At 39.7% G+C, this 22702-nt stretch overlaps 1 protein-coding gene across 1 annotated transcript in view; it reads right to left on the minus strand.

The window, feature by feature from the left end:
• Positions 1 to 14598, minus strand: part of ARHGEF6 (Rac/Cdc42 guanine nucleotide exchange factor 6) — a 76115-nt gene extending 61517 nt beyond the window's left edge. Inside the window, exons 1-5 of the mRNA XM_075187296.1 lie at positions 14229 to 14598; positions 8691 to 8774; positions 6661 to 6745; positions 5974 to 6101; positions 2038 to 2239 (exon numbers count right to left, since the gene is read on the minus strand). Of these exons, the coding sequence (XP_075043397.1) occupies positions 2038 to 2239; positions 5974 to 6101; positions 6661 to 6745; positions 8691 to 8774; positions 14229 to 14393 (664 nt within the window). The 5' untranslated portion in view covers positions 14394 to 14598. The remainder of the gene's footprint in view (positions 1 to 2037; positions 2240 to 5973; positions 6102 to 6660; positions 6746 to 8690; positions 8775 to 14228) is intronic.
• Positions 14599 to 22702: the final 8104 nt, after the last annotated feature.

A 22702-nucleotide genomic window follows, 5' to 3' on the forward strand; every position in this document is an offset into this window, starting at 1 on the left:
GGGGGCATTTTTGCATACAACTAAATAAGTATTTCTGTCCTGACCTAAATACTTATTACATTTTTTTGACCCAACTACTTCTAAAACAGGACTGCTCAGTAATTATTTTGGAGGGGTGCCTTGAAAAAATTTGGAGACTCTAAGGGTGCCGCGAACTGAAAAAGTTTGGGAACCACTGTCCTAGACCCTTTGATATCATTAAAATGCCTATACTGTTAGGGCTACATCACAACAGATATATAATAAATTCAACATTACATACAATACAGAATTCTTTTTAGGCAATATGTACCCTACCTTGACAACAGAACAAATGGCGTCAATATAGTACGCCATACACACATATCAAAATCTAAAAACCAATCAATTACAATTGGCATTGGGCAGACCAGTAGTGCCAACTAGATATCAGCACCACTGACAGTACTTTTACCACAGAAGTCCTGTCGCCCCGATGGTGGCAGCATTAGTTCACACTTCACGGTTATCTGTTGACCATAGCAACATGCTGTAATTGGCTCTAAGTGGTCACATGATTATATAACAACATTTTCTTTCAGGTCCGTTTAAGGATGTCATTGCTATACATGTATTTGATTTGTTCTTACATTTTAATGGAATACTACATAAACGCCACTTGTTCTATTGACAAGGTAGGACACATATTGCTTCAAAAAAATGTGGTATTCACATTTTTTTATATGTATTGGTTATGATGTTTCCCTAAGAAAAATGGCATTTTATGTAATCAAAACACCCTGTTATTCATCAAACCTCTCTTTCCTCACAACTTGCTGTAGGTGAAGGCAACAGAAGCTGAGCTGAGAGGGAGGGAACACAGGGGGTCAGCACTATAACTTACATCAAGGTTAGCAGCATAGTCTCTGAGCATACAGAATTATTTAATGGATATAAACAAAATATAGAAAATAAAAGGTCATTTACAAGCCACAAAATATGTAGAAGGCAGAAACGCCCCTAATTGCATGTAACATGCAAAACAAGGACCACAACCACATTCGGACTTATGGGACTGCAGTTTGCTCCAAATCCTGGAGACTGCAGCTGAAATGCTCATGGTGTATAATACATGAAGGGTAAAGTCTGGCCTACTACCACTTCAAGACCCCGCCCCTCCGTTCATTCCAACTTCTCCATTTGTCACCTCAAATACCTCTCTGTATAGCCTCATTTATGTCATCATGAAAGAAGGGGATATCGGGATTGTATATTTGTGTGTCACTAGCATGCACTTCAATAATTTTCTAACACTAGCCGAAATGAGCCTAGAAAATCCTAGCAATCCCATAAAAACATAGGCCGAAGCCTGCATTCTACCGCCTCCTCAGAGAGATAAATGCTCCACGGCTGCACATAAAGACACCTATGTAACTGTACCCTCTCCACCCCTTGTATTTCAGCAGCTTGTCTCAAATAAACAACATTTCATTTTTTGTGGGAGTTAAATGTGCGCTCAGCCTGCGCTTATTTATTAGTGCCACCATCCCTCACAGCTCCTTGTATATGAACATCCAAATATTTGCACCCCCTACGGACTCTACAATTTTGATGTGCTTTGCATAAAATCAGATGCAACTGCACACAAATAGGAGCATGTCATCATAACAATTATCAGGTGTGCTGCAGGGCCACAGTTTTCCACTTCAAAACTAATTTCCTCACACTGACCTATATAAAATGCAAAATATTGCATTTGGAAATCACATTTGCGCCTCGTTACATGCAATATTTTTTCTATTTTGAGGAAAGGGAATCTCAGAATAACTGGACAAACATCCACTTGTTACCTCTTGGATATGTCACATTACATACAATATCAGTGCAGCCTAGAATTTAGTTTAATCACATCAAAGAACATTATTTTAGTACAAGGTAAAACAATAGGTTTGGTTTGTTTATATTATTGATGCTCATGCTGCAAATTGTTATTGTTCTAGCCCAATATATATTTATATATTATTTCATTATAACACATTGTAATGATTTATTTCCAAATAATGAAATTTAGGATCTTACCATTGGTTTTGCATTCTTTCACATAGTTGCTAGGGAACCAGCCCATTTTGCCGTTCAGCGTTCCTTCCCACCAGCCACCATCTACCATTTTGGTGACATAGATAGTGTCACCTTTGCCAAATGACAGCTCATCTTCATTCTGCTGTTTGAAATTAAACTTTGCCTTCACAACTAACTGACAGCTGCCATTTCCTGTCATGTCCTGCAATAATAAAAAAACAAAACAAAAATGATGTAGCGTATAAAAAAAAAAAAAAAATCAAAAAAAAAAATCACAGGGTTCGAAAATATAGTCAAATCAAATCATTATTTCATTTATTTGTAGAGTCAGACAGGCAGCCAATTGTCCAATGTCTCCCAGCGATGAGTGATTTCACATTTCCCTCTATGTACTCTCTCCTGCCGGCCCCCTGTTAAGATCTCTGAATGCCCATTTAGGTCTCTCACCTGGCTCTCACGGGCAAAACATATATTAAAATTTATGGCAGCTGTAAGATGGAAAACAGTAAAACATTCACAAATTGTTTTTTAAATTATTTAGAAACAGCCTTGGAGAACAATTTATGTGTTTTGCTAGTGGCTAAAGACAAATCGTTAGCTTGCTATACCAGGCTGTAGAGAAAGATGATGATAGACAAATAAACAGATTAAATTAATTCCCCAAGCATCATCTCTTGGAGGTTGTAGAACACATTAGAGTCAGACCACACTATATTACACTGTGAGTATTGGGTGTTCATTCCTTTTCTCCTTAATTCAATTTGTGACAACTGAATGGAGAAGAGATGGAATCAGACGAAGAGTCCATCAGTGACCATTGTCTCTCTATGGAGAGAGACTGTGCTGAGCACATGGTTGACATTATTTTTATGTCCTGGTAGAATGGGGTATTGTGTTAGGTAGTAGAGATGCAGGATCAGCTTAGACATGGAAAACTGCAAAATGTTTGCATAGATGACATTACTTAACGACTAATTTCATGGAAGCCTGAAGCTTTTGGCACACAAAGGACATATGATGACATATGTAGGAAAAATCTATAAAGCTACAAAAAGATAACACTACAATTGTATTAAACTCACACTTCCAGGCCTGATTAGGACACAGTCCAGGCTCCACACATTTAAAAGTCCCACTTTGTCCTGTACTATTGTGGTTTCTTTATGTTGTCACTAGTGTGTCCGGTGTCTTCCTCATATAGGACTTGATTCATTAGTGATCTTATCTTGTGCAAAAGTTGAGATGCTTATTTTTAAGTAGAAATGGGGAGATAAGAGTGAAGTCAAGATGGATTTTCATCTTAACTTAAGAAATTCTTCAATTACGCAGTGGATTTTGCTTCTTATCTCCCTTTTCTGAGCATGCACAGAGTGGATTTGCTTAAGATAAGCAAAAAACAGCAGAAAAGATCACTAATAAATCAGGCCCATAGTTATCAAATTAGTTGAACTGGAATATAAGTAACCCCAAACTTTCAGCTCCTGCAGAGACTGGATACATTATCATTGGTGTAGAGAGGCTTCACATCTTTTCTGCAGGCAACACATGTCCAGCAAGCTGTAGAGGCACTGACGGAGCACAAGACAATCCATTATTTTACATTACATGGTTGCCTGTATTCCAGTCGCCAAAGATCTGTCAAAAATGTCTGTCATATGTCCAATTTCTAATGCATCAAGTTTACAACCCCAAAATTATTACTGGTTACAATTAATCTATGTGAATAAAGTGTGATTCCTGGATATTTGTTTGGTATTTTGAGCATCCCTTGTTCTGAGCCCGTATGATTGTTTAATTAACTTTTTTAATTATATCCAGATGAGAGGAAGATCACATGTCAGAGCAAGTGGCCAAGCGTAAGTTAGGTTACAAAACCAGAGAAATTAGTCACACGTCAGCAAGGGGTCAGATAGCCACAATAAATATTCATAGGTAATCCAGGGGTGGGGAAGTCAGAGAATCGCTAACAGGGGAAACAATCAGTTCAATGAGACAGGACAGAAAGTTGAGGAAATATTCTAACAATAGAGGGAGAGATACTAAAATTACACAGGAGCAGGTACAACAACCACAAACTGAATTTATAATCTTCATTTTTATATAGAGGTGCATGTGACACTACGATCTCCTAACATGGATTCGACAGACACCTCACATTACTACTGTGCACTGCTGGAGGACCCTGCTCCTTACACTATTAAATGCTCAGTCTGTGGCTTCCTTCTCGTCCCCAGTTCCCCTCCGCACATAATAACTCTGCCCATTATATGCAGCTCTAACCTCATTTACACCATCACAACAGTTGATAGGTCACTGATTCGCACAAGAACAGGACACTCCTCCCCTGTAATACTCTGTGCTGTCGTGAAAATTGTGATGATCTGATTGGTTACAGGTTGTTCTATCCCTCCCCACTTCAAAACTGGGGACACATAGATGTGCATTAGAATGATGATTGTCTCTAGTCAAATGCACTTTAAACAACAGGAATAGATAAAGAGTAAGGCATGATAGACCAGAACTACAGAGCTAGCAAGAATGAGCACCAGGGACAGGTCAGAGAATAACCAAGAACTGATTAAGAGATAGAGTGGGTTATAAGTAGCGGTCGTACATGTCCTGAGAGGTGTATAATGGTCTATCTTAATAAATGTTATTGGGACTGGCTTATAAGCACACCTTTGCACTTTGTTATAGGGCTACATGGCATACATTGTTCTAACTGGTATTCATTACTTTTCCAGTATGTTAGTGAGAGATTAGGGGCTTATCGGAGACTGCGGAACAGTGGTGACGCTTCATGGTTCAGCTGGCTAACGCGATTTTTTTCAATGTATGTGTATTTTTATAAGGCTGTATAAAGCACCTTTTTTCCCTTTGTTTGTTTCATTAGCTATGCAGGAGAGAGATCAGAACAAGTACTAGCACCAGAACCTCATAAGAAGGTAAAGAGAGAGTGACAAACCACAGAGGGTCCACCCCAGGTGGATGTGACACCTGTCCAATGATGTCATCTAGATGTTTATCATGGTCCCTGGTTTTGGAACCAAATGTACCCCATGGCCAGGCTGTAAGTTGCACAGCATTTTTTGTGCGTTTACGGTGGAACCTGTCTCTTATGAGTAAGGTGTCGGGACCTGTAGCTATGTAAAATGTGGATATCTGCTAAAAGGGTTGGGTATGCTTTACTATTACCATTATTCCGACATGTTTAACCCCTAGAAATAAATTCTAAAATTATGAAAAACCGATGTGAAAATAAACTGACTTACCTTCAACCCGACGCTGAACATCTCCAATAAATGCACCATGCTGACAGCAAGTGATTCCGATTCAACAAGTGGTCGGCACTGCAGGCTGACGTCATTGTGACGTCTGTCAATAAAAATTTTAAACGGCAATGTGGGGACCCCTAAGGTTTAGTGTTTAAACACTTAACCTGATATTGCCGCTTTAAATTTCTATTGACAGACGCTGCGATGACGTCAGCCTGCAGTGCCGACCACTTGTTGAATCGGAATCACTTGCTATCAGCATGGTGCTTCCATCGGAGATGTCCAGCGTCAGGTTAAAGGTAAGTCTGTTTATTTTCACATTGGTTTTTCATAATTTAGGAATTTATTTGTAGGGGTTAAACATGTCGGTATAGTGGTAATCGTAAAAAACGATTACCACCCTGCTAGAGACTGTTTTCAAAGCAAAGCTAGGTCCAGTAAAGTGAATATTTCTGAGTAACCCCTTTTCATCTACTGTCATTTCTGTGTAATTTGTTTTTTTATCAAAATTACCATGCACTCACTTTACCATGTAAACAAACATTTCACATAGATTATAATTTTCAGTGAATAGCAAAATATAACTATTCACTACCACATATATATTGTGCAATTAAACAAAGCTCCACAGTGCACATAAGTGCCATTTGCAGAAACATACCACAGGTTTTGATTGCCTCCTTATTACTCGTGTTGAGCTATCTGTTCCTTGAGGATTTATCTGAGAAGATGCTACAAAGCTATGTCGTGGAGAGAGTGTTCGAGAACATGGCCTCCTTGACGTCTGTTCTGTCAAACACAAACAAACACACATACCTACATTATACCAATAATTTATTCCAACAATTTGAAATGCCTAGCAGTGACCAGTAGGGCATCATGCAATTAACTTAACTCAATAAAATCAGCAAAGCTGACAAGGAAGCACAACCTATTTAGACTAAGGGGCATATTCAATTGTTGGTGTTACAGCCAAAAGCAACGCGCCCCGCGCACTGTTACCATCATTGCGGTAATAGTGCACGTAAATACCGTTATTACGGTACTTCTCACGCTGGATTTCAGAGCTGAAATCCGGCTTAGTATTACCGTAATAACGGTAATAGTTTTTCCGCAGTGGAATCCGCCAACAATTGCATATGCCCCTAAGAGAGCTACACAGATACACAGTCTCCAACACTGTGCGAGTAATGATACAAAGAGATGGTTATCAACCAGACAATTGACAAGCACCTTTTGTGGCCATGTGCGTCCTTGATCAGAAAAGGAGGCTTCGTCCATAGCAACCCCAAAAAATTTGATCAAGTTTAACCAGTAAGTGTTAACACTGGACGATGTCACGTCTTACCTTCAGTAGCTCTATTGACAGCAGATAGAGTGCTCAAGACTTTAGAGAAGTTCTCGCCGGTATAAAGGTCATTTGCATCAAACAGCTGTGGGAAACCAAAGGCTACAGTTTCAATATTAAATTAAAGGAGGGGGGGTAGTGTTAGTATGCTATACACTTTATTAAATATGCCAAACAATTGATTTATGGAATTATGAAAATAAACTTTTTTTTTTGCTTTTCCTTCCTAATAACTACTGAATCCCTATTTTTAGCAGTAACCTTGGTTGAAGGACGACTAAGCCTAGAACACATGCTGTTTCACAAAAAAAAAAAAAAATATATATATATATATATTACTATAGTTATGAGTAACTGGTTAAACGCACCAGAATATTTGCCTGTAATGTGTCACAGCATTTAATTCAAAGCACATCAGGGGGTAAATGTATGAACCTCCGGATTCTTCAACTCCGGGGAGTTCAGCGTCTTCAGCGCTTAAATTTAAAGCGGCGCTGCCTTGTAAAGGGAAACTTCCCTTTACAAGGCAGCGCTGCTTTAAATTTAAGCGCTGAAGACACTGAACTCGCCGAAGTTGAAGAATCCGGAGGTTCATACATTTACCCCCTGACATTTATTGCACAGAACAGGAAGCACTATTGATGTCTTTTACATTACACACAGGCAACCACTCATACCCTCTTTTGGCGTGTAATACGAGATGTTACTGGCACTCAAGAAATAGAAAAGTATTGCCTGATTTGACAGGGGCTTTTTTTTCCACAGTCCCCTCATTTCCTAATGCTTTTCTAAGGGCTCATGTCCCTGATTTTACACTAGTTTTCCTGTATATTACACAGCAAACATTGTTTGAAGTTGAAATATAGAAGTGGCAGTATGGGAAATGTAAGGGTATGGAATATGATAATTTTACAGTAAAGGCAGTAGGAGACAAGCCGGCATAGCAAACCACCATATAGTAGTCCACTTTGACTACTGACAAAAAAAGGATATGGCATTTTAAGCTGTCATGGTTTTGTTGGGTGATATTGGAAGTGTTGAGGACAGCACAGAAATCAATGTTTTCGTAATTAAATCATTGCAAAGGTGGATGCATAATAAACGCTTGTAAGAAAGTGCTTGTGAACAGGTTTATTTGTTTACATTATCTTTTTGACTTAAAGGGTATTTTATAGGCTTTAAAAACATGCATTGCGACTGACCGAGTAATTTTGTGCAGAAAATGTGATTTTTCTCTAAATAAAAATATATTCCTGGAAAATTGATGGTGCTCACAGCCCCTCCCAGCAGCCATATTAAAGAGGCAAACTTAAATGTTCTGCCACTTAGATGATAATGTCGCTTTAAATTTATCTGCAGAACTAAAAGTTAACTATTTTGCAGCATAGTGCAATATAGTTTCAACAATTTAAAAGATAGACTTCCACAAGGGAACAAGAAACATTAATAACAATATTTTCAAGGGTTTTACTGGAGATATGTAAATTCAAAAAAAGTGTAGGGCTCACTTTTTTTAAAAAGGCACTACCCCTTTAAATTAACTGTAATATTACATTTGAAGACAAATAGGAGGCAAAATATGCATTTTAGCTCCAAGCACACTTGGTGGCAGATTGGCTAAAGCTTCCAAAAGCAGAAGGTGCTGCCCATAGCAACCAATCAGATTCCAGCTATCAGTTATCTAGTACATTCTAGAAAATGATAGCTGGAATCTGATTGGTTGCTATAGGCAACGCTTTTTCTTTTAAAAGCTTTAGTAACTATGCCCCTTGAAATCAAATATTCTGTCCGTTTCAATGAAAGTGGAAGCTTTATTCTGATTTTAAACTCAGCAAGCTAGAAATCTGACCAAAAAAAAAAAAAAAAAGGCGCTCTAATTGATTAATATTTAGTATTGAAGCCCTGTACTCATTTTCTTCACTCAATGATGAATGACTTCTGAAGTTACCATCAGGCCAGTTGTTGTTTGACTTCCTGCATAATGTAGCAGTGGTAAGTGATACCTGAATTAAACATGAGAGAAAGCTCACCTCGACCCGGAGAGAGCTGGATGCTCTCAAGAACTCCCTGATATTTTCAAGGCAATCGGCTTCATTCTTCGGTTCTGCAGCAAACTAAAAATAAAAAAATTCCCAGAAGTAAAAGTACATTCTTTACATTTCAGATATTGCATTTGTTGTTACATAAACATAAGGAATTGGGAAATGATGCTTTAAGTCAAGGACAACCAGGATACAGGAAAACAGATAAGTAGATCACTATAACTTAATAATGATTCTGAAACTAAGGCATACACTGATTGATAGGGTGTGCCCACTCAATTATACAGGAGTACAAGAAGCTTGTTTGGTTACCTTGGTAACAGACATCAGCAATAAGTGATAATTACTCAGTATCCATCTTAAATGTATTTCATTTTAAGGGGGCTGAAAAGATTGAAGGTGATCTCAGTAAGAGACGCCTAATACAAATCTCAAATATTTTGAATGTATTGGATTGTACTAGCTCTTCTATTATGTTTACAAAACACATTGCTTTTACCCACTTGGGCAATCAAAATAAGCAAATCTGCCTGAGTATATAAAGACATGGCTAAAGACAGCACACAAGGGAGCTATAAAGAAAAAACACAACCATATTGAGTAAAAGTTGCAGGGGAAGTATCAACAGTCCAATAGGTTAAAGTTATCAGTAAGTAGAAAACCATTTAAAAGCACTGCCTCGCACTCTCATTTTCTGCTCAGTCCTGTTTCCCCGATTCCTGAACCACGAGATGTTTACTAAGCGATCGCTCTATGCTGTAACACAAATATACTAACTTAAAGGGGTTATCAATTTTGAACAGTCCTCTATAGTATAACATTCTGCACCCCAATGTATGTGTATAATATATACATATATAAAAACAACAACCATGTTCCAGCCAAAAGCCCATGTTTTATGTAATATTCTAGGGAAATTCTGCCCCTATTATAGTTATTTCAAATGTCAGAGATCATGTAACATGAAAACTTCACTCATTTATAAATATATATATATATATATATATATATATATATATATATATATATATATATTTTTTTTATTATTATTTTATTTATTTTTTTAACAATGCCACACATTAACTATGTGATGATAATAACATGGTAGAATAGTAAGTAAATATTGACATCATGACTTCAGTGTAAATATGAATATCAAATGTTACTTTGGAGTTTAAAAAAGTGCCTGCAGTGACTTGTATTATGAATAATGTACTCTCTACTGAAAATTATGATAGTAAAGTCACCTAAACACTTCCAAGTTCACAATGAGTCATGAAACAACTGACATCCCTGAGCAACAAATGTACTCTATAATACTGCAAACCGAATATATAAGGGTATACTTTCACAGGAATTTATAGATAAATTAATGTCACTTGTTTATTATTGGCTTACAATTTGCAGTGGGAGAAAGAATACATTGTATATAAATCAATAACCTGGTGCAATTAGCAACAAAAAAAATGGCTATATTACATACTGACCGATTAGATATTATGTTTCATCAGTTTAGTGTACATGTGGTATACTTGTGTATTCCAGGCATTGTACTGTTCACAGTTCTGATTACTTCTGATATTAAATATGAACTCTGCAGGAGATAGCTACAGGAGAACTATGAAACAGATATGTTTTAAAGATCACTGTTGTATAAGTTCAGCTGCATAAAATATAACTTTAAGTCCTGTATTGTAATCAAAATATCCTTTTTCAACTTCGTGATGACAGCTCTGCAAATTATATTGTACTGCTGTCTGCAAAGTGCCAGAGCATGAAATATATATGTAGCAGAGCACTGCTAGACGAGTTTGTTAAGCATATCCATGACCTATTTCTTTCAACATGAGACACTTGCTGATGTTTAGATAAGCCATATATCCAGTAATGAGCACTCAGATTCTACTGACCTTATATACAGCAATTTCTATGACAGACTACACCACTGTGAAGCTAACTACAGTCCAGATACACTGACAGGAAGAGAAAGCAAACTGGTCTGGAAAATGCCTCTAACCAATCACAAAGTTACACAGAAGCCACCAATTGAAGTTTCCACAGAGCTGCCAATGTGTGAAAGTCTTACATGTTCAGCTTCAGGAAGCAAGAGGGATAGATTGTATGGCGAGAGCACACTAAGTAACCCTGCCTCACAGGAAGGATTTGAACTGAACAGAGAAATGGATCACTTTATACGCATCATGGAAAATAAAATGAGCACTGCTATGTATTCAGTGGACATCTGTTTCTTGGAAGGCAGTGTGGCTCTCCAGGTGTGGTGGAATTACAAGCACAATGACTGAAGGGCGATGTGAGACTTGTAGTTCTACAACAGCTGGAGAGCCATAGGTTGCCTGTAACAGGTATATTATATAGACTGCAACCATTCCTGATTTTCTGTGTTAATTACAGTATACAAGAACTGTTTTAGTACTAAGACACTGCACACTAACATCAAACTCTACTATTGTATATTAATATCAAAGTACGAGTGTACACTAGAAATCAACTGTTGTTGACTGGTCCATTTTGGCAGGTGAAGTACCCTGTTTCTGAGCCAATGTAACTGATAATATAAGAAAGGTACCTTTTATCTCTCTAAATGTAAAATTTCCAACTGTCCCTAAATTCCAGCTACAGCCATAGATTTGTCCTGGAAAATACAAATGTCTCTTGTTCTTCATACTGGACACAATTCTCACCCACTGTTCTTGATTTCTAGTAGAAGTGTAGCAGTGTGTTTTATTCATCTTGAACTGCATTTAGCAGGAGGTTGAACACAGCATCAATATCATTAGGAATAGGAATCAATGATTGGAAAGCAGAAATTTACATTGAGTTGAGCAAATGTAATTTCAGCAACTTATGTTTTATATTGCAGCTAGTTCTGTACATTTGCACCCACTTGCACAGATTAGCAGGCTGTAATTGCATCATTTGCAGGGAGAAAATTGTACTCTTCTTATAGGAGGAGCTGGGAGATTGGGGCACATATTTGCATACTTTTTGGACCTCCCAGAGGGCAGGTCATGAAGACCCCACCCGCATACTTCACAAGAAAGAAAATTAGGATCCAGAATTCTCTTGGACATCTCGGGAGAGTAAGCAAGTATGATGGGGCATTCCGTGCTGAATGTGGTCCAGCCAAAGTAATGCACCTAATTCTGCACCCAAATGTAAAACATCCTATTCAGTGGGAGGAGATAATCTAGGGAATATCCAGGGGTGGAGACATAGCACTTAAAGAGAACCTTTCTCCATGCGCAAAATAGCTTGATTGTGGCAGACAGATATGTACAAGTGAGGCATGAATTAAAGACAGACCAGGGGGTATATTTGTGAAACTGTGGGTTTGCAAAAGTGGAGATGTTGCCTATAGCAACCAGATTCTAGCTTTCATTTACTTATTGCATTCTACAATATGAAAGATAGAATCTGATTGGTTGCTATAGGCAACATCTCCACTTTTGCAAACCTGCAGTTTAGTATATATACCCCCAGATATTCCTTTGATCTTATAATTATTTAAGACACATATGGGCCAGCAGTACGTTAGGGGACAAAAGGAAAAGTTGCAATTAATTGAGGGGGTTGTCCATGAGTATAAGTAGGCAGTACTTTAAAGCAATGGTTTTATTTGTGCCAACATGCGCATTTCTCTCACAAGCCCACAAAAATGTCACACAAAGCATCTGCACAAAGTGTAACAGCGACGTTGTTGCCCTTAGCTACAAATCATATGCTAGCTATCATTTATCTAGTACATTCTAGAAAATGATAACTAGAATCCAATCAGTTATTATGGGCAATGCCTCCACTTTTCCTTATTAAAAGATACATCTGGGTGTTCAATGTCTGTAGGGCACTACTTGGTGCAGCAGGTGCAGTGCTCCGGGGCCCGTGGAGATAATGGGGCCCCCTGCATACCAGATGTAGATGGTAGGAACTACTAGTGAGCTGTGGGCCTCGCTTGTTCCGCCTCTGCCTGCCAACATGATCCATTTACCTGAGACAGTTGCTCTACTAATGTTTTTACTATTTAGTTGCCCATTTAATTAACATGCACATAATTAGGAGAATGTCATGCAGGGTTAGAAAATGCCAATGCTGAAGTATTATTAACTTTTATTTATAGAGCACCACATGTTGTCCACAGCACCACACAGAGGGAAAACATCAAGACAGTACATGGTATAACAGTACAATACAGTAAACAAATACTACAACTCTCAACACAGCTACTGGGGTACAAGGGGTAGCTAAATATAATCGCTATTTGATGGTTTTGTTGCTCTAACATGAATTATTTCCACATAGAAAGTATTACAGATGGAAAGGTAGAGTGTAAAATTAGCTGTGAAATGCTGGTGTTTGTAGACTTGTGTGACATGAGCCTTATTAATTTAGTGCAGGCTAAATCAGTTGCTATAGGAGTGTGCAAAAGTGGAGAATATTACTGTGCCCCAGGTAGAATGGATGAAGTTGGTAGGTATAAAATGAAGATAAATTGGTTGTGGTTATTCTAGAACAGGCTTGGCTAACCTGTGGCACTCCAGATGTTGTGAAACTACAAGACCCAGCATGCTTTGCCAATATATAGCAGCTTATTGCTGGAAGGGTATGCTGGGACTTGTAGTTTCACAAACACCTGGAGTGCCACATGTTAGCCAAGCCTGTTCTAAAACTACATCCACGCTGACTCTTATTTCAGGTGCACATAATTCTCCATTCTCCAATATGCCCAGCGTCAATTTTTGCACTAAACTTTTATTTTATTTTTTAACTTTTAGTTCATGAAAATATTTATTGTGCCCACTTTATTAGTAAATATCATACCAACGCCTAATAAACAACAACATTGTAACCACTGCAACTGCAGGAAGTGACACAACTGGCAGGGAATATTTTGTGTTTAATTCAACAGCGTGAGCCTTTCTGTAACTTCTGACTTCCTCCTTGTCTGTGCTAGCAGCATGCTAGGTCACCTCCTGTATAATAAACTGAATTAAAATCATTACCGATTAGACAAAACCGGATCTAGCTGTACTTATCCTCTCGAGCACGTGTAAATTCTGCAAAACAAATGTCAGATGACAAGAGGTGGACTTGTTGCTACTTAGCCTTAGGATCTATAGGAGTTTGGAAGAGATTGTCTGCAGATAAGTTCATGTAAGCAACAAATCGCAGCACGTTTGTAGGAATGTGTCTATACCCAGATAATACTTGTACAAACAAACACTTCCACAGTTCAGCAAGAGTTGCCAGCTTGTGGATTGAAGGCGATGGACAAACACCAATAGAAAATACAATAACTTTCAGAAACCATTGGGGGGGCTGGGTGGACTCACTTTGCATTATGAAAGCAAACTCTTTCACCTGGCGTTTGACATACCTGGGGTAATGGGGAGTGGGAGATCTGTCTAAAGTAAGGTCAGGGCGTTTCCCTTTCTTTATCGCTCACAAATCGCAGAAGAATACAACAATAGAACCCTAACTGCATAGAATGTGTAGTTAGTTGGCGGTTACCTTTTCCACTGAACCCGGGAGCAGCCGGTTCATTAGTTTGCACAGCACCACCCCGTCCTTCAGGGAACATTTTAAAAAGTCTTCTGGGTCACAGATGTTCTTCTTGGGTGAGTTGAGCACCCCCAGGGATATCAGCCAGGTAACGGTCTGCTCCTCCGGATTCATAGCGGGGCTGTGCTGCAGGATTCAGCCCTGTGCTGCTAGGACTATCTGCTATACCCACATCCGCGATTACATCTAAACGCTTCTTCCTTTTTCTGTGCGAGCTGTGCTAACGTCCCCAACTGTGCACCGCACACTGATACAACAGGAAGCTGCTCGTTATGTCAGTTCGCTGTGCCGGAGACATGCCCTGGGAACTGATCACATTCATGTTTGCAGATTGAACGCTAGCACTCCTGTTGTATGATAGAATTAGATACAGTTTTGATAGGAAAAGAGTTTTCTTCTGATATCTTAACCAACCGATTGAATGTAATTCAAAGGGTAAAATATAATGTAGTTAGGGTTTGTATGTGCCTTGAGAAATAGTGAACTTTGTTGTTGATTGACAACAGTTTTTACAGCATTATGTGTACTTGTACATGCTGTGAAATCAAGTGCTTAAAGCCCCTACAACAGTGGTTCCCAAACTGTGTGCCTAGGCTCCCTGGGGTGCCTCGGCCAGGCCCAGTGGTAAGCAAGACGGGGGACTACTTGGTAATTATTTTGGCTTAGGGTTGCCTTGATAAAAATTAGTGAGACCCTAAGGGGGGTATTCAATTTTTAGCGAGATCGCGGAAATACTCGTGCTCCAAAAATATTACCGTTAATACGGTAATATTGCGCGTAAATACCGTTAATACGGTAATTTACTCGCTGGATTTCAGCTCGCAGCTCAGGGAGCTGCGAGCTGAAATTCAGCGAGATATTACCGTATTAACGTTAATATTTTTGGAGCGCGAGTATTTCAGCGATCTCGCTAACAATTGAATACCCCCCTCAGGGTGCCTTGAACTGAAAATGTTTGGGATCCACTGTCCTACAATGAAGGTCAACTCAACCTAGTTACACACTTCCCAGGTGTACTGATTCTAGGGAGTATTGGGAGCTGTGTCCCACTTCCCGGAGTGAGTGGGTACTGTACACACCTGCCACTGGTGCATGCTGCAATGCAAGGGAGTATTAATGGTGGGTGCCGGACTAGCGCTTCAGATGTGCATGACACATCCCAATATGACCATGGGGTCTGCATCAATAAGATGCGGTGCCACTAAATAATTTGCAGCGATGCATATTTAAGCACCGCTTGAATGCATCATACCTGGGCTATTCTGGGAGCACTGGCGAAGTCCCACCAATGCTGCGATCTAATTTCCCTACTTACTGGCAGCCTATCGCTGCCGATGAAAGGAGGATACGCACAGCACTTCCACTGTAACGGATTCTGAGAAGTCAGAGAGGCATCAGCAGAATCCTATAGGAAAAGAAAGGTAACATTATCTTTCTGCGCAACGCAAAGCTTCATGCATTGTAGAACTTCGCACTCTCTATGTAATCTATAGGGACTGCAAAGAAAAATGTAAAGTGGGTTATGTCAGGAGAAATCTTTAATTTCTCCTGAAATAAGCTCTTGATGCATTCTGCGATGGCCATTTAACAGAGAAAACTGCTCATCATGTTTTGATGCATAGACCCCCATGTCCCCTTTTGGGAGGTGCGTTGCCAGTTGATTATCCAATAGGGGGCAAAGCTTTTTGTGGGGGGGTGGGAGCAATATTGTAACAGAGAGAGGTGTAAACTGAAATTAATTTTAAAAATGTAAAACAATAGTTCTCCAAATTAAAATAATAAATAAAGAAAAAATCTAGTAAGGTTTTAATTTTGACGTATTCCCATGGTAAAGGCTGAAGACAATGGGGCAGATTCAACTAACGCTGGACATTGCCTTGTGTCCGGCTGCGCAAATTGCTGTCAATATAATAACAAATCTCTGCTCCTTTTCTCCCCGCATCTCTATGGAATGAGAAGGAAAACAAGCGGATATTTGAGTAAAATCAATGAGGCGCTGTCTCTCTGCAGACTGTTTCGGGGAAACTGTGCAGCATCTCATGCCAAAATGAATACCTTCCCCAATGAGATATCCTTGGGGGAAGTGCTTGAGGATAAGTGAGTTGGAGAGGGAAGGGTGGAGACAGGCGCAGGCATGACAGCCATCTGCCCCTCCATCTGTACATCTGGTGAAGAAAGAACAGAGGGGTGAGTGAACATTATTGAGGGTGACTCAGTAGTGTCACTCATGCCTCCGTTCTGCTAATCAATTCTGATTTCAATGAAAATAAAATGAGTGACAAAGACTGCCATGACCCTTTTAATAAGCAGGTGGAGCTGAGTTTCGAAAACACAGGGACAGAAACACTGATGGTGGGGTGGGGCGGGGATGAAGGAAACCGGATTGTAAATTACGGACAAGTTCGTTCGTACCTACCGCGTATTAACCTGGAGTGTAAGGAGAGGGGGCACTACAAGTGTGTTAACATAGGACGGATTCAACCCTTAATAAGGCCCTGTGCTTCGCCACTCCCTGTCCCGATTTCCAAACTCCGATGTAGTTAATGCTCTGTTGATGCTGGGGCTCTAAAAGTAGTGGAAGCTAATGGCCCTGTACACACATGCTTTCTGACAAGCCTTTTGTTTTCATTTGTGTCAATTGTGACGTTGCCTGCAGCAATCATTACCGTTAACGGTATAATATAATGTAGTTCTATGGAAGTGCTCATTAAATACGTACATTGAGCTGCAGAAAGGCTTTGAGAACACGCTTTAACACTGTTCAGCTACGACAAAGTACCAGGTTTTTCAATGCTTTTAACAGGCATTTTTAACACTCTAATCTACGAGCCCTTAGTGTGTAATTTACCTTTACAACTTAATTTAAAAAATATACACATTTATTTTCACTGGTTTTTTTTATATGAAATCACCTTGAATTTGATGTTTAATGTACAGATTTAACTTATTCCACACAACACTGACTTTGAGTATGTAGATCACAAAATTATTTAACATTATTAAGCATTATAGGAGCTCCATCCCCCATAAATTAGCACCACAATAGATCAGGTGGTCATACACAGTACAACATCACCTGGGACACCAGTAAATTGGCACGATATTGCAGAGTATGACTAGAAAAAAAGCACAAAGACTGATAATGAACCGATCGTAATCTAACCTTTAGGTGCCTATTTCACAGTGCTCCACATAATATTTCTGAACAACTGAATAGTTTTTAGGTATGCTGTAATCTTATTGGAAGATGGTCACAATCAGTTTGTGTGTGTGTGATGTCGCTTTCCAACCCTATGCAATGCAGGGGCGGATCTAGAAAATACTTCTACCCGGGGCGATGTAGGGGGGTGGGGGGGGGTGATTTAGGCCCGGCCCCCTTTTTGACATCTGAGGCTGCCAGCTGCTGCATACTATGTGCAGGTCTGTTCAGCAGTGACAGGTAGGGACTGTGTGCTGCCCAGATGCTCTGATTGTGTTTAAAACACAATCAGAGCGGCCGGGCAGAACACTGTCACTGCTGAATGGACCTGCACATACTGTGCACCCGCCGGCAGCAAGCCCCTGCTAGGGGGGGCGATCGCCCCCCCCTGGATCCGCCACTGATGCAATGTGACTTCAATTGCATTGTTAACTCAAGTTTCCTACTAAAAGAGTTTGTACTCTATTAGTGCTCTGTCAGCGCTCCACATATCATTTTTGAACTTGTCTTAGATTAAAAATCTCTGCTATGTATTTATTCCGTCTAGGGTCCCCCACACTATGTTTCTGCTTTCTATCTCTAGGGCCAGTTTCTTGAGTGGAATTGCTTATTTATTTTTGTTCCTTGTCTTGTACTGATGATGTCCAATTTTATGAAAATGAGCATCTGTAAGTTGAATGTATGATTCTACAATTCTGGCTAGATGTTTGCTTTTAAAACATTGGTTTCTAAATGCAGGGGTGGATACAAGGACAACTACAGATACATCTGCACATTTTCATCCTCAATTCATAGACTGAGAAATAAAGTGCTAATTCGATCCAAAACTAATAATATATTCTGGATGGGGTTAAGTAAGATACGTTAAAATACTAAATGTTACTTACCTGTGCTCCAGGGATACTTTGATTCAGTGGGTCCCCCAATGCTGTAAGGGTCCAGTGCTGGTAAGGAAGAGTTTGTGTTTTATTTAATTTTATCTTACTTAATTCTACCCAAAACTACTTGGTATCTGTATCATTAGAAGTTTGCACACAGGCACTCATCCTTGAAAAAGTAGGGAGACTCTAGAGTCTCCACTCCTACGTCAACCCCATGGGCGACTCCTCGCTCTTCGCAAGGCCTTCTGCAGGCGGGATTGGGAAATGGCGTGATCACACCACCTCATCGGGAGTTTACGATTCCACTTCCTTGGTCGTCTTCAGGACGTGGCTGTGCTCTTATGACTTCTCCCTAGACTGTCACATTGATAGGACTCTTGCCTCATATCGCACTCATGTCCATATGCCAGCAGGTACCCATGGAAGACACCAGACACAGACTCATTCCCTGGAACCTCTAACTTTTCTGGTTAACAATACAGCTGAATGAGGATTGCAAGAGTAGTTCACATGGCCAATCGGGGCAATGTACTTTGAATGCTTGATGGAGCATAGCTTGCAGTATTTTTTCCAGCTCCATTGAGCATTTGGCCTGCGTTGACCCAAGCGAATGTGCAAAGAGCCCTTGCAATCCTCATAGGGATCAATGACTCCATTTGAAAGTCCGGTTTCAGCTATATTTTGTTTCATTTAACAGTTGTAGTTGGACAGAATGCAGCTCAAGATAAGGCAACACAGGCAGAACACCCTTTGTATGCGCCCTACCCTTTCAAGTTCTCGATTCTCTGGGATAACATTGGAATGCTTAAAAAGACTACAAGTATATGAATAACTTATTTTAAAGCTAAAGGTTTTACTGTGTTAACTTTCACTTGTAAAAGAGGAATTATGTGAATATATAATAGGGAACTGAAAGTGGTAGGAGGAACCATGCTGCATATAATGTTGATTGTTTTCTCTGGTGTCTACAGTATATTTGGTTTACTACAACTGGTTTATACCATATAGGCAGGAACTGGATGTCAAGGCTGCGGAGGCTTGGTCTTTATTGGATGCATGTGGGCCGTTGAAGGACCATGATGTACTACTAATACACCACCTTTCTTTTAGCACCTGGCTTTCCTATAAGTACTTGCAGATGCTAAATTTGTGTATATCTTAGTCACCCTGGGTATTTTGGGACCGCTGAAATTCTTGATCCCAGTTTGAATATTAGTTCCTCTTAGACCCAAATTCTAGATTTAAAGTTTGATTGGACGGCAAAACAGTGCCTTAAAATTCTGTGTACACCACCGTCAACTGATCCCAATGAGATAAGTGATTTGGCTGTCTCTCTGGACCAGGAGGGATGGTTGCTCATCAAACTAAGGATTACAAAATCTCAGGTCAATGTTGCTATTAGGGAAACCCATCTTGTGTTATACATGAGATGGTATATAGTCTCTTCTAAAATACGTAGCATTTTCCCCCAACCTCCTACTTTATGATGGAGAAGGGATGTTTATGCACATCTGGTGGGGTTGCCCAATCGTTGCTCAATTCTGGAACACTAGTCTTATTGAACAAATATCCAATGTTCGTGACCCACTGATAATGTTGCTGTGCAAACTCATAAAAATTCTTAGCAAGCCACTAGATAAACGTATTGTGCACCTTTGTAACACTACTAAGTACCACATTGCAAAAGACTGGAAGAAACTACATCCTCCAAGTTTAGTAATTAACAGGATTTGGTATATTTCATCAATGGCATATATTTAAAATCTGGTTAACAATACAACTTTCCTAAAATATAAAACCCTCATTCCTCTGCAACAATTCTCCTGTCCCTGGTACTATTAATTTTTTTTATTGGATCAGTTGAACTCCCACCCGTTAGTCCTGCAGAACAGAGACTGATTGCTACCCTGAGATTTTTGGGTACTGGAAGGACACTGGCTGATCTCAAGTACAGCTCTTTCACCTCAAGCTCTGGGTCTAATCATACCTGAGATCTATGAGGCTATCAATACAAGTTCTCCAGGGACAATAATTGAAGGTATGTGCAAGAAATACACAGATTTTAAACACAATTTTTATTAACATATAAACTGAACTTTTTAACATATCAAAGAAAACTCTATATATATATATATATATATATTATATCCTATAAATAAACGGAATTCAAACCTTAAAAAAAATACATAAGTCAAAAATGCTCATAGTGGTATTGTTAAATATTTTCCAAAGATGAAGGGCTTCCACTATATCGCAGCATACGGCGCTCCTGCTTGGTGTGTAGGTCCCATAGGAAGGGTACTGGAGCGTCTTTCTATGAATTGATGTTGCTTGTGGGAAGGTTTCCTCCACCACATCGGAAAACCCCTTCTCAATGAACGCTGATGGCTGCTTAATAGACATATAAAGTAAAATAGTATGATAGCAATAGATGTATGCATCTTAACAGCATTATGGGCCCCCAGACAAAGCAATGCATTGGGGCCCCTACCTACACAACCACTTACAGGAATATAAATTATTATTATTATTATTATCATTTATTTGTTAGGCGCCACAAGGTATCCGCAGCGCCGCACACAGTACTAACAGTAGACTATACAGGGTGAAACCATACAGAACAATGAACAAAAAGTACCAATACTTCAGAAACTCCGGCCAGTCATATGCAGTAAAGACGGAGCAGAAGAACAGGTATGGAGACAGGAGGGGAGGGGGCCCTGCTCATACGAGCTTACATCCTAAGGGAGGGTAAACAGACCAGGCACAAGAGGAGCCAGTTGAGGCAAGAGGAGAGAAGGGAGGACGAGCTAAAGGGAGGAGATGGGGGTTAAGTAGATGGTTGGTAGGCTTTGAGGAAGAGGAGAGTTTTGAGTGCACGTTTGAAGGAGCACAGAGTAGGAGAGAGACAGATGGAACGAGGGAATATAAATATAAATTAACAATACAATTTGGCTTATATTTATTGTTACCTGGAACAAAATCAGTGTTTAAACATTACAAAACATGCTGTAGAACTGTTACCTATCTGCTGTATCCAGCGGAGGAGGGGTCAAAGGGCTGCATATAGACTCTTCACAGTACTTCACAATCGCTGTGGAGGGAACTGTTGAAGTGGGGAAAATCATAAATGGCCAACATACCCATCACACAACTCCACGTGCCATCAAACCTAACTAAATGCATGCTCTCTCCATATGCCCCTTACATCCATATCAGCTGCTTTTGCTCCCCTTCATCTGTCTCCCCTATTTCACACTGTGCCCTCCATTATGCTGCTTTTGCTCCCGTTTCACACTCCCCCTTTCACTTACCTTTCTATTGCCTTCTTTCTTCTGAATTTTTCTCTTTTGTCTCTTCTTCTGACTTTACTCGTCGCCATCATGACTTCTCTCTCTGCGCTCTTCACAGAAAATGTCAGAGCAAGCGCAGCAGAGAGAGAGCAAGAGAGAGAGCACTGAACGCAGCAGAGAGAAGGGCTCTGAGGGTTCTTTAAGCTCATGAAGGAGATTAAAAGAAAAAAAAAAAAAAAACAATCTTCTTTCTTCCGGGCCCTGTCTATGGGGCCCCTATGCCTATGGGGCCCCCAGGCAGTTGCCCAGCATGCCCATGAGGACAGATGGCCCTGGTATGGATTTAAAATTACAGCAATCTTTCTTTTTTTAGTTTTCATCAAAGGTTGAGGAATGACAAGTTATTGCTCAAGAATTCGAGAAATGTGGAATTTCCGAAACTGGTGTTGCCATAGATGGGAAACGTGTAGGAATTATACCACCCTCTTAAACAGGTTCCTATATCTACAATTACAAGTGATCCTTCGGTATTTTCCTGATGGCTATAATGGATGCAAAACATGAATTCATCTTCATGGACATTAGAAAAAATGTTAAAGTGTCTGATGGTGGGGTTTTGGAACAGACGTCCTTCCATGACAAACTTAAAAATAATGGACTTAATTAGCCCACATGGACCCAAACAAAATTAGAACTTAATTTTGTATTTGTGGCTGAAGGATTTGCACTCCAAGTCAATATTTTAAAACCTCTCTCCCAAAAATCACTCACACAAGAAAGGAGGATATTCAATTACAGTTTATCAAGAGCAAAGCGAGTTGTGGAGAATGCACTTGGTATATTAAGTAACAGGTTCAGGATTTTTCATACCGCCATTAATCTTCGCCTTGACAAAATATGATGATGGCAACTATCTTAGGCGCAAAAGCCCCACAACTTCTACTTTGGAGCGTGCTACAGATAATTTTGGGAAAGCTGTAGGGTTGACACCACTGGAGCCTTCGCCAATAAAGGCCAGTGAAAATGCCATGGTAAACAGGGAGGAGTATT

The sequence above is a fragment of the Mixophyes fleayi genome, chromosome 9 (assembly GCF_038048845.1).
Source record: "Mixophyes fleayi isolate aMixFle1 chromosome 9, aMixFle1.hap1, whole genome shotgun sequence".
Lineage (NCBI taxonomy): Eukaryota > Metazoa > Chordata > Amphibia > Anura > Limnodynastidae > Mixophyes > Mixophyes fleayi.